The sequence below is a fragment of the Pollicipes pollicipes genome, unplaced genomic scaffold, assembly GCF_011947565.3.
Source record: "Pollicipes pollicipes isolate AB1234 unplaced genomic scaffold, Ppol_2.1 Scaffold_3087;HRSCAF=3621_pilon_pilon_pilon, whole genome shotgun sequence".
Classification (NCBI taxonomy): domain Eukaryota; kingdom Metazoa; phylum Arthropoda; class Thecostraca; order Pollicipedomorpha; family Pollicipedidae; genus Pollicipes; species Pollicipes pollicipes.
Window position 1 is genome coordinate 26004730 of NW_023596225.1, and position 12604 is coordinate 26017333.

At 63.2% G+C, this 12604-nt stretch overlaps 1 protein-coding gene across 1 annotated transcript; it reads right to left on the reverse strand.

Moving 5' to 3' along the window:
• Nucleotides 1–4096: 4096 nt before the first annotated feature.
• LOC119114897 (protein CREBRF homolog) lies at nt 4097–10593 on the reverse strand. Its single transcript, XM_037238954.1, has 7 exons — nt 10554–10593; nt 9870–9959; nt 9291–9489; nt 7710–7886; nt 7108–7181; nt 6484–6618; nt 4097–4810 (listed from the first exon to the last, which is right to left on the reverse strand). The coding sequence occupies exons 1-7, from the start codon at nt 10591–10593 to the stop codon at nt 4692–4694; spliced, it is 834 nt and encodes a 277-aa protein (XP_037094849.1). The 3' UTR covers nt 4097–4691.
• Nucleotides 10594–12604: the final 2011 nt, after the last annotated feature.

The following is a 12604-nucleotide window of genomic DNA, read 5'->3' on the forward strand; positions in this document are numbered from 1 at the left end:
TGTCGGATGGGTGGAGACAATGCTGATGGTCCGTAAACGCTTCGGGCCTGCGCGCCGCTAAATGGTAGTCATTGGATCTATTTGCATGTGGGTCTGTTCTGCGCGCCCGCCAGGTGCCAAGGGTACGTTCGGGTGGCCTCTCGTTTAGCTTGTATAGTCAGCGTTGTCTGTACATCATTACCAGTATGTGCTGAGCCGAAAAGGGGTCACCGCGCATTTAACCGCTTTTGCCATGTAGAGGCGTCCAGAAATAGACTAGTAGTTGTAGCAGGGGTCACCTCATGGAGCTGGGAGATCGCAGAGCGTTTTGAAGGGAGCTGGGTCTCAGCCTTCCATTCGAAACGCTTTGTACGATTTGCGTTTGTCAGCGGAGTTCAGCTGGAGGTCTGGCGTTTTTTTGGTGTGTACCACCTAACTGATGTGGTAGGAGCAGCGGCGTCGCGTGCGCTCTCTGACATGCCCTCCGTGGTCGCGCGACCGCTCGCCAGTATCATCAGTGCCGCAACGAAGGCCAGTGTGTGTGTCAGCGGCCGTGGCCGCGTCGCTGCAGCCGCCCGCACGTGCCAGCGCCCAGGCGTCTCGTCGCTGCCTTGCGCCACCGCGTTCGGAATGTTTTACACCCCGATGTGGTGTCGCCGTCTTTGTGTGGGTGGCGCTGTAGCCTAGGCCTCGGTGTGCGAGTGTACAACGGTTCGAGCCACGCGCGACTCAAACTCGGCCGGTGCGGAGTAGCGACTGTGACGAGGCACGTTCTGGTATGTTCAGCGGCAGTACGTCTCCTGGCCTTGAGGAGTCTGGTGTCTGTGGATTTATCCTGTAATTTCCCCTGGTATCACATGTTTGTCTCCGTGCTTTATGCTCTTTTTTCACGTGATCAGATATCACACCCGAATGCTTCGAAAATATTGCCTTTGCGGCAGGAGTGCATCTCACCACCAAGACACCTCATGGTCGTCGGGTTCAATTGGAAGGCGGATGTCGCTTCTGCGCCTGTTTAAGCGATTCCAGCGTGCGCTATGCCCGTTCCTACTGCCAGGGTTTTGGCGTCTGTGTGCGGATCTGCCCTGCGCGCTCAACATCGTGCATGACCCGCTCTGATCACGTGACTTGACTGACTTGCCTCACAGCTTCTGTCCGAGAACGTATACGTCCTTGGCAATGGTTGTCTTGTACGTGCTGTCTCTTTTGGCGCTTCTGTACTCCACTGCGGGTGTACCTCACCGCGGGAGTATTTCGGGAGCGCCGGTGCGTTAGCCCCGCGCGTGCTTTTTCTTGTTTGGCACTTCTGCGCTCCGCTGCGGACTTATTTCGGGAGCACCAATGCGTTGGCGTCATCCGCGCCTCCGTATTGATATGAATCTGACTAGTACTGTCGCTGCGCCCTGTATTGAGTGGCTTACCTTCTGACCAACGACGCTATATCGCACCTCATCTCGCAGGGCCGTGCTATATGCGCGTCCACGCGCCCGTGTTTTGTTTTTATCTCGAGACGTGAGTTCAAGTTTCCGTTCCCAGCCATCCGTGTCCAGCCTGTCAGTGAATCCCATTATGACGTATTGGCACCCACTCGTCGCGTTCTCTACGCGGTCCGTGCGCAGCGTAGGGGCGGGGCGGGGGTGGCCGGGCCGCCTCGCTGTGGCGCCTCTCGAGCCTCGTCTTGCCCGCCCTGGTGTGTGACGATGCGGCTTCCCCCGCAATACGTTTATTTGTATGTTGTGTTCAACCCCGCCGCTTGTCACCATTATGTTCAATCCCGCGTACTGGCCGCGAATACACGTTGGCTCTGCTCGGCGGCCTACTTTCCGGAAGGGGACGGCGGTGAACATCGGAGCTAGGTGAACGGACGGTTGGGCGCATTAGTTAGCCATTTGTGGTCACCCACCAGGTCTGCAGCGGACCTATGCCAGCTGGCAAGCCTTACACGACAGGCGACGATTCTAGTCCGCTTGACAACCATCTTACATTTGGCCGCTCGCGGGCGAAGGACATCAGAGTCCGTCTTCATTTGGCTCGATGCCGGCATGCGGCGTTGAATGCACGATGAGTCTGTTTCCGGGCGGTAGAGACTGCTCTGAGTGCACAGACGTTTTGGTTACTGGGGGATGGCCGCTGCTAAAAGAGGAACGTCAACAGCCGGCGGCGGGGACATTGGTCTCGCTCCTACAGCGTTACTCGCTCTTATCATCTAGATAAGATCGACTCTGCGCTAGGTGAGGGCTCCACCGCTGCCACCCCGGCAACCGATGGTGACCCGCGGTCACCAGCCGCAGTCACCAGCTGCGCTCGCCAGCCGCGGTCACCAGCCGCGGTCACCAGACACAGGCACTAGCTGCGGTCACATGCCGCGGTCGCTAGCCGGGCATGGGAGGGACAGCCCCTGCTGAGGCCGCGACCGGGGACGCCACCGCCCCTGCCATGACCGCCCGTGGAAACAGGGGGTGCCGCGTTCAAGCTGGCCACCGACGAACTCGCCGTCTGAGGTTGGATTCCCTACGGCACCCGTCCTGCCAGGGCGAGGCAGGCGATGCCACACAGCCTCAGCTGCTGTTCGAGTGCGCTGCACAGCACTCGACACCATGCTCTGGAGCTCAAGCGTGCCAACGACGCTCGGACGGAAGGTGGGCGGCTGCGACACGAACGGCCTGTGCGGGTCGTGCCTGCCCCATCCTTCCCCGCGGCCCACGAGCGGTCGTTTCACGACAGGTCGCCGACTCAACCATGTTCGTTGCATGCTTCCGATGGGGTCGTGCCGCGCAATAGCAGGGTGGTGAGGTGAGCGGACGCGCCCTAAAACCCCAAATCATCATCACGAGGTGAGCGGACTGTAACGCCGCGTACCAGCCATGCGTCGCACAGGTGAGATTGTGAAATCGCATGATTCATGATAACTTTTCCTTTCAGACGATTTTACTGTCGCGTTACCACCATGATCAAGTACACGCACAGATATCGGCCGTCCAGCAGCTGATGTGCGTCCGATCAGAACAGGGCGGTCTGGTTCGTTTCTCATCGCCATCACGCTCCTAACGTGTTGAAAGTCCAGTAGTTTCTTTTGTGTTTAATGCAGAGGGATAAACCACCACAACGGCGCGGCACGCCACCGCTTCCAACACCTCTCCCGCCAACAAAATAGCCACACAGTGATAGGCGGCGAGGGAGACCGCCGCCGGCTACGTACGGGACGCGGCGTCCGCCCGGCAGCGGTCACAACAGCCGCGCCAGCGCGCTGCCGGCGCCGCCGCCGCCCACAGCCTCGCGCTAGACGCGGACAAGACAAGGCAAACGAGCACAGCTACAGACACCGAACAGCGCCGCTGGCCGACCGGCCCGGCCGGCCGCAGAGCGCCACACCGCGACAAAAGCGCGCGCCCACATGACTCGCGAGCCGCGCGGCCGGTCAGTCTCCCCCGGGTCGCGGCGCTCACGTAAAACTAGCCCATGCTGAACTGCCGGCGCCGCCGGCACAAGCTCGCCGGTGCCGCGACGATTCCGCTTCGCGAGCGACCGCCTTCGAGACGGCGCCCCGCTCACCACCCGGACAGCCTGTGATATCGGCAGTGCATGCGACGACGCGATCTAAGCAGCACAGTGGCCTTATGCTAAACAACCGCACCGGTCGCCGAGACGCGACACACCCACAAGTCCTGTGGCCAACACCTCCGCGTCGCCTCGACGGCTAGGCCGACAGCAGCCACACGCGCGAAACGATGGGATACGATTGCACAGAGTACGCGGGGCGGCGACGACCCGTCACAAGGTCCGGATGTCCGTGCGTTGGCTTCAATAACAACAGTATCCACGGAAATATGGCTCAGAAACGTGCCGGAAAATGCAGGCGTGTGCAAGCTAACTACCACCCGATATTGGATGACCTTTAAGAAAGAAGTACTGTAAAGTAACATGCTTATTCTACCTTAAAAACTAACAGCCCCAGTGGCTATAACAAACAACGTGGCGAATGGGAGCGGCCTAGACAAGCCCGATAGTTCGCCGCCTATGCAACACAGAGCGGGACACGAGGCCTCGAGTGACTAGGTTACAGCACACACTCCACGGCGGACGCCTGCCGCCGCCGTTTGATTCCACCGCAGCCTTCACAAAGGGCTCGCACAAAAATATATACCAACTACGCACCAGCACGTCACCTCCGCACGCGCGTCTACGGTTCAGTTTGAGCAGCTCTAACTACAGACCAGCACAACCACAATGCGTGCGCCCGGCACTCAGTACCCGTGACATTCGCTCCGCCCCGCGAGCCCTTCGATCTCCGCAGCGCGACTGCAGCGCCTCTGATGGTGACCTCCGCCTCTGCCTCCAATCGCGGCCCGGTGTCGTCATCGTCTCGTACACATTGGTCAACGATCCCTGAGTCACGCCCACAACCCGCAGGCATCCTCCAATCAGCGAGGACCCCCTACGACCGCTGACCAATTAGTGCCGAGCCGCCGCAACCGCATTCCAATGAGCGTCGAGCCGCCGAGACAGTGGGCCAATCAGCGTTGAGTAAACGCAACAGGTCACTAATCACCGCCCAGTCACCGCGACAACTAACCGACCGTCCGCAGTAGACCAGAGCAAGACGAGGTTCAACTGCAGTCGCGCAGACGCCAGGACTCGTCCGCCGGGCCCACGCACGCTCCTCGGTGCTCTCGGCGCCGGCCAGGTGCTGCCCCGCCCGGCGGCGGGGCGCTCTAGCCCAGCTCGCCGGTCTCCGTGTGGGTGAGGGCCGGGTCGGAGCCGCTCGAGCCCGTCCTGTAGCGTTCCAGCGTGCGCTGCACATACTCGGGCAGATGTCCCGCGACGCGGTGCTCTGCGGGCGGACAGGCGGCACACCGTTAGGCCAAATTGCCACGTCACAGCCAGGCGGCGCACTGTCAGGCCAAATCGTCAGGCCACAGCTAGACGGCGCACTGTCAGTTCAAATCGTCAGCCCACAGCCAGACGGCGCACTGTCAGTTCAAATCGTCAGGCCACAGCCATACGGCGCACTGGAAGGTACGATCGTCAGCCCACAGCCAGACGGCGCACTGGCAGGTCAAATCGTCAGGTCACAGCCAGACGGCGCACTGGAAGGTACAATCGTCAGGCCACAGCCAGACGGCGCACTGGAAGGTCAAATCGTTAGGTCACAGCCAGACGGCGCACTGTCAGTTCAAATCGTCAGGCCACAGCCAGACGGCGCACTGTCAGGTCAAATCGTCAGGTCACAGCCAGACGGCGCACTGGCAGGCTACGCACACGACTGCGCCGTGAATCCACACCGGGATGCCGCGTTGCGGACCACACACCGCACATGGTGAGGATTCTGACAGACGCGTTAGGCTCACGCGCCTACGGGTAGTAACGGCTTTCACAATAAGTTGTCTCTGAGGCACAGGACACTTGCCAGTGAAATTTACGTGAATTTTGATGACCCCAAAGATGACTCAAATCAAGTGATGATGATTCAAGTCAAAACATAAATTTTGCTCCCGCCAACCCAATTCTCACCCATTTTCCAACAAACGAATTAACATATTGACGACTAAATGGTAAGACACGGTTGCCATTGTGAAAATGACAACGAAGACCGCGTACGAAATGAATGCGTCAAATTCACAAGCAAATGGCACATTCTGATTGGCTGAGCCCACAGACGGACGTGATGAGTTACCGCACGGACGGGACACGCGTCCTGCACGCCTGGATCGCGCGTGGTGAGTGGGGGAATGAAGAACCTAACCCCCTTGATCCGTTTGTTTGGTCTACAGAACATGTGTCCAGTGACGGGACAAAGCGCTTCGTTTCAAGACCTGCTGGATGTTGGGTTCACAGAGAGGTGAGACATACTGGTTCACCTACGAACTAGATGCAAGAGTGGAGACCGATATGATTTCATGGGCACGCTATTGTGACATGACTTGGGACGTGGTTCACGCGGGACATGACTTCACAGACCAACGAGACGTGTTTAGGTCAAAGGCGGTTGAAACAGGCTGACTTAGACGGTCAGAACACGTTAAGCGCAAAGGCCGACAAGATCCATCAGTACGTCGAGTCAACAGACGGGACGTCTTGATCTGGCAGACAGATCGGACACATTGATTTCACTTCGACGGAAATTGTGGCCGAGTGCACGGACAATCGAAACAACTTATTCAAAAACGGACAGGACACTCATGAAAGAAAGGGTAGACGGCGTTCGCTGCATGACAGAAGGAACGGTACCAGCTGAGCTTACAGAGGAAAGGTGTATGTTGCGTACATAGGGACACTGGAAATGTTTATTTCGAGGCAGATGGGATGGGATGTCATCACAAAAGGACCGACATCTTCAGCCCGGTAGAGACGGCCCAATACAGACGGGACATGTTTGCGCTTCAGTTCAGTCCGCGGACGAACGGGGCCTACTGCACAAAGAACGTCCACAACTTGATGCGGCGAGTGGACAGCTCCCAGACTGGCGGCACACCGTGAGCCCGCCGCCGCCGGCGCGCCACTCACTGTGCGTCTGCTTGATGACACGCTCCGCCAGCTGGCTGATCTCCTCCCGGGTGGGGCAGGGCCCGCCGTCGGCCGGCGCCACCAGGCGCGCCTTCAGCGCCAGCGAGAGCTCGCGCAGCGCCGTCGTCAGGCGCCCTGCGGCAGAGGTGGGCCGGGCCGGGCGTCATGTCGGGCCGACGCCGGAGCGCTCCGGGGCATACTGGACCGGGGTACGCGGTAACACGTCCCGCCTATCCTCCTCCGGCTGGAGCTGGTGATACCGGAGCAGCAGCCCTCGCTTCACAATCATCGCGGAACGGTCTCCCTTCAGTGTCGTGAAGCGCACACGGCCATCAGGCGACTAACATTTGACCAACGACTGGCGAATCAACGGTTTGCCATGCCCAGTTTTATCCCTCATCCACGTAAAATCTTACGCAGCTAAATTAGCGTGTCCCGACTACTTGTGTCCACAAACTAGTGTGCACCGACTACCACTTCCAGACGACCAGACTATAGACCACAAAAAATCCTTCGCCAGAGAAGAACCAGCGTGCACGACACCGCTGCCATGTCCGGCAACACTGGTAAAACGGACCGGGCAGCGGCTGCCTGCCTCGCCGCAGCGACCGGCGGTCCACTCACTGTGCTCCTCGCCCAGTCCCGACAGCTGGATCTTGTTCGCCTCGTGCTGCGCCTTCTTCTTCAGACGGCACGCTCTGCCGGAGGCCGCAGGGTCAGCATGGCCCATACGACCGTGGCAGGGGAGAGGGAGGGAAGGGGACACTCGGCGCAATGACGGCGGGGCGGGCGCGCGACAGCACGGCCCGGGGGGACTGGGTAGGACGGAGGGGCCACCGAAGACGAGCACACGGGCCGGGGGGCACGGACCAGCACGGTACAGCTGACAGTCACGCGGCCGTCACGCCACACCTGGAGCTTGACGACGATGTGAGGCGTCTGTCGGCCGGTGAGCACTCAGTCCGGCAACGAGCCGCGATACATGTGTAACTCCCCCGAGGCCTGAGCTTCACTCCTCCGCTCCGAACTGCACGGCTCCGCTGGTTACTCAGCAGCCATGCCTATCTCAATATCCGACACCTGATAACGAGACCACTCCACAGTCCCGCCACGTCACTCCACAGCGCTGCGGCCGAGGACAATGGACTCACCGGCCGCAAGTCAGCCGTCCCACCGCTGCACGACCGCCACACGCGGCCGGCCGGGTCACCGCCGGCCCAACCCACCTGGAGGCCAGCTTGTTCTTCTCCTTGCGCGACTTGGGCCGCACGTTGAAGGGCAGCTCGGAGACGGGCGTCATGTCGTTGATCAGGCGGTTCAGCTTGTCCAGGTCGCGCTGGATGTTGAGCAGCTTCCTGGGACTGGGCGTCAGGTCGTTGCCGTCGCCGCGCCGCGCCTTACCGCTGCGAACGGCACAGCCAGTCAGCCTCTGCAGTGCGGCGGGCGCCGGCTGGCGCGGTCCCACACACTGTCAGCCCCGGGCCGACCGCGCGGCCGCGCCGCTCCGGCTCCGCACGCGCGGCCGCTCCCGGACGGCCAGCCACTGTCGTCTGTTGGCGGTGTGCGCTTGAGGGCGCGGAGGATATTGGGTTTCCCATGACGGGGCCTCAACGTGCATTCCTGGTGGTACGCAGATACGCGGTACAACCGAAACAAACACACAATGGGCCTGTTTACAGCAGACACACGGTGACCACCACCTGACTATGAGGGCGCCAAGTCCTCGGCCATATGGCGCCCACAGACTGCCTGTTGTGTCCGCGCAGCAGTTCTGGCTACGGCCGGGTGGGGCCGAAAGCAGCCCCGGCCGGGCCGACTGCCTGGTCTCGCCAATAGCCAGGTGGTTGGTCGCTCCTGGCCGACACGGCGGCGCGAATCGCCGTGTGCGCGTCGTAACACGTAGTCGCGTACTGGAGCACTTCATGCAACCTTACTCGGCACCGCCAAAAATAACCCGGCTGCACTATTGATGCGGCCTAACATAGCGTCGGTGAAGGTGTATCCCTCGCTATAAATAGCCGCCCAGGGACCGGCGTCGCCAGAAATAGCCGCGTGACGCTCGGAAGCTTTGAAAGTCACCGGGGGACGGCAGCCGACGGCGCCAGGTCCGGCCCGAGGATCGGCCCGGGGCCGTCCGGCCGTGGGACATCTCGCCACTGACCGGCACGCTGCCCCACGGTCTGGGCGCGCTCCGCACGTGGACGGCGACTCCCGTCCTAGCGCGTCGTCGCCAGCGAGAGGGTGGCGCGTGAGCGACCGCGGCCACATGTGTGCCTGTGCATTCCCTGCCCCTTACGGTAACCACCCGGGTCACGGCAGTCTGATCTGAACCGGCGCGGAGTTCAAGGTGCTGCCTAACTTCAGCTGGGCTAATTACATTGCAGGATTAAGCGGCCGTGGGATCAGGTCAGCTTACACTGGAGGACTGCGCAGCCATAGTCGGCATCATTTTACAACACGTGGAAGTCGTGATATCCTTGTTAGTGTCGGCGTGGTAGGCAGAGCATGCCGGGGAAAACCGAAAGACGACTTACGGTCAGTATCAAACCCACACAAGGTCCGGCTACAAGGTTAGCCCTCTACCCCCGCCGGCGGCCCGCCAGATCCGAATCTCAAACCCACACAAGGTCCGGCTACAGGGTCAGCCCTCCACCCCCGCCGGCGGCCCGCCAGACCCGAGTCTCAAACCCACACAAGGTCCGGCTACAAGGTCAGCCCTCTACCTCCACCGGCGGCCTGCCAGCCCGCTGGTGTCCCACCCGCCCGGTCAGGTCGGCTCGTGCGACGCCAGGTCACGCCCCGCCCACCTGTGCTTGATGCCGTCCATCTTGATGCTGGACGAGAAGACGGGATCGACTGCCTGGCTGATGTGGTGCGGGTCGTTCAGGTCCTCGGTCAGCTGAATCCGCTGGCCCTTTGGCCCCTTGGCCTGCACGTTGTACTGCCAGAAGTAGCGCTCCTTTCGGCTGAGTGATGAGCTCAGCGCCTCATCGCCCAGCGCCGAGCCTGCCGCACGCGCGTTCCCGTCACGCGCGTCACACACGCGTACACATTTAGACATACATAGCGAGGCACTCGCCTGCCAGCTGGGTCAGGGTCGCGCCAGCACAGGCCGCCGAGCAGATCGCAAACGTGACAGTCAGCGGCGCTTCGACAGCACACAGCGCTTAACATGAAGGGACAGATAGGCAGCGCTGCATAACTACGAACAGCCCCAGCTCAGCAGGCCGGCTCCAAGCGAGACCCGGCACAGCGACGGGCGAGAGCAGCGTGGTGCTGACGGCACGCGGCACCTGTGCCCCTGCTTGGGCGCCAGCCGGTGGCGGGTGACGGCGGACGAGAGCGAGGGCGGGAGGGCAGCCCGTCGGCGGGAGACGAGCGCTCACCTGCGTCACTGTCGCTGTCCGAGTAGTGCTCGTAGGGTGAGTCGGCGCCCTCGTCCACGAACGAGTCGTGCGAGCCGGGGCTGAGCACACCTGACGGGGGGCGCGGAACACACGGTCAGAGGCCGGGCTTGGGCCACCGCCCGCGCCGCCCGCGGCACACGCCCCGGACACGCCCCGAGACACGCCCGCCGACAGGGTCGACCAGCACGCGACACTCAGACGCTCACGCGACACGCAACAGAACACAGCGCACGCCACCGCGGCTCTGTGACAATCGGCATTCAGACCCAGGATGCTGAACAGGACGGTGCCTGACCGTCGTCGCGCGAGCTGTGCATGTCGTGAGTTATACTCGAACTGAGCAGTATTACTAAACAAACAGGCCCCGGTGTACCCAGTCGTTGGCACAGCCCAAGGCCAACCGGCCGGTGTTCGGGAGACAGTAGGCCGTGCAGCCAGCCATGTCCTCTCGGGGGGGGGGGGGGGGGGGGGGGGGGGGGGGGCACTCGTGACATCGGCTGAAGGCAGGGGGCGACTCAGCCCACTTCTACAGGGTTCGGCCGGCGACACACCGCACGACAGCAGAGGCGCATCCGCGGGCCGGGGGCCCGGACGACGCGGTGGCGAGCGCCGCCGACCGCGCCCGACGGCGGCGCCGGGGCCCCAGGCCGCCGCCGCTCTCACCTGTGGAGACGGACGAGCTGGAGCCGCGCAGCTCGTCCATGCGGCCGACGCCGGCGAGCGGCATGAGGCGCGACACGCGCTGCTCCAGCTGGCTGTCACAAGGCACCGAGCTGCTGAGCCGGCCGGCCGGGCTGCCGGCGGCCGGCGCCGCGTGCGGGGCCGAGCCGCCCAGCGGCTGCGCCAGCAGCGCCTGCAGCGTCAGCCGGCCGCCGGAGGTGGGCGCCGGCCGGCGCGGCTCGGTGCGCCGCGCCGCCGCGAAGCTCGGCAGCATCGGGTCGTGCTGGCCCACCAGCCCCGGCCGTGACGCCTGCGGCGCGAACGACGCCGGGATCGACGACGAGAACGACGGCCACTCGCTCTTCATCGGCGCGTCGAACAGCTCCGTCTTGACGAGCGGCGGAGGGTGGTAGCGGCCGCTCGCCGAACCCGCCGCTGCCGCCGCCGCCGCTGCCGAAGTCCAGTGACAGCTCGTTGAGGTCGTCGCCAGCGTTCAGCTCGGTGAGCGTGGGCTCGCGCAGCGCTGGCCCCGAGATCAGGTCCGCCACGTCCACGTCCTCGAAGATGTCGTCGATCTGGATCTCGGCCAGGTTGCGCGCCAGCTCGGGCTCGTGCAAGGCGCCGTGCCAGGCAGCCCCCGGGCTGGGGCTGGAGCCGTACTCAGCCAGCGGCGGGTACGAGGCTCCGCCGGCCGACGTAGCCAGCTCGGGCTCGGTGCGGCCGGCACGCATCTCGGTGAACTCGGGTCGCGAGAACGGCCACTGCTGGCGGCCGGGGATCGGCACGCCGGCCGTGTACGTCTGCGCGTCCTCGTCGGCGCCCAGCGACGCCTCCATCAGCTGGTCCATGTCCATGCACCAGGCGCCGGTGGACGGCGGACTCAGCCCTACGCCCAGCGCTCGATGAATCTGCCGGAGGCGGTGCGCGCCGTTAGTCACCCACACGGCACCGCACTGCCGCACCGTCACAGCCCGAGCGGTTGGCAACCGGCCGCTCAGCTGGCTCCGCAGGACAAGGGCACGACCGAACAAAGAGCAGCACCGCCAAACAAAGAGGTCACGCCCGCGGGGAGAGAGGGGGGGGGGGGGGCAACGGCGGTCGCACTCCCGCGCCGCCGTCGGCCACGCACCAGCCACCGTCCGGTGCCACGTAACAGCGGCGGCCGAGCAGACAGTGCAGCCTCCAGCTCTGCCCGCCCGGAGTACATCGAGTGCGCTTACGCGCCGTCAACCACCACAAATACACGCACGTCAGACCGATCCCGGGCCAACTGCGGCTAGCAAGCGGAAAGACGCCAGTCCGCGGCTTGCGCAAGCTGTTACGTAAAAGCCGTTTGGTGGCTGTCGGGACGACCCCGTCGCTGTGACGCACCGCCGCGGCGGAGCCCCGGCAAAGGTCAGCCCAGTTCGGCACAGTGCCAGAGCACGTCACGAGCAACAGAGCGACTCACGACCAACAAGCTCATGACCAAAACAAACCGTGAAGCTCGAACCTCGTGCATCAGTGTAACCCAATGTCCCCATCGAAGTAGATCCCTGGCCTTTTAGTTTGTTCTCACCTCAGGTTGCACATTGCCAGTGTAGCAGGGTTGATGTCAAGGTCGCCCACTACACCGCCCCACAAAGCTCCAAGGTCATCGGCAGAGCCAAGTGCGTGCGCGCGAACGCACTAGCCGTTCCCCGCCCCGCACACCACGCGGACGGACGGCAGCCGCCCGTACACAAAAGCCGCCAGCGGTCCGTGCTGGTCGTCCGGAGCCCAAACCACTGTCGCCGTCCCGCCACTTCCAGTGACGAGGCCCGGGGTAAACACTCGGCACGCCCCCTCGTGCCGCGCGGCCGCCGCTACTACCGCCACTATCAAAACAAATTACGTAAGGCGCGCGCGCCGGCCGGGCCGGGGTCAACGAACGGCGGAGCGGGGTGGGCGGCGCGGCGCCGCATTCTGCGGCGGCCGGCGACCTTGAGAGCCAGTCACGTGCCGGCCGGCCAGCGTCACGTGAGCGGCTGATGGCGGGCCGCCATGGCCGCCGCCGCCGCCGCCGCCGCCGCGCG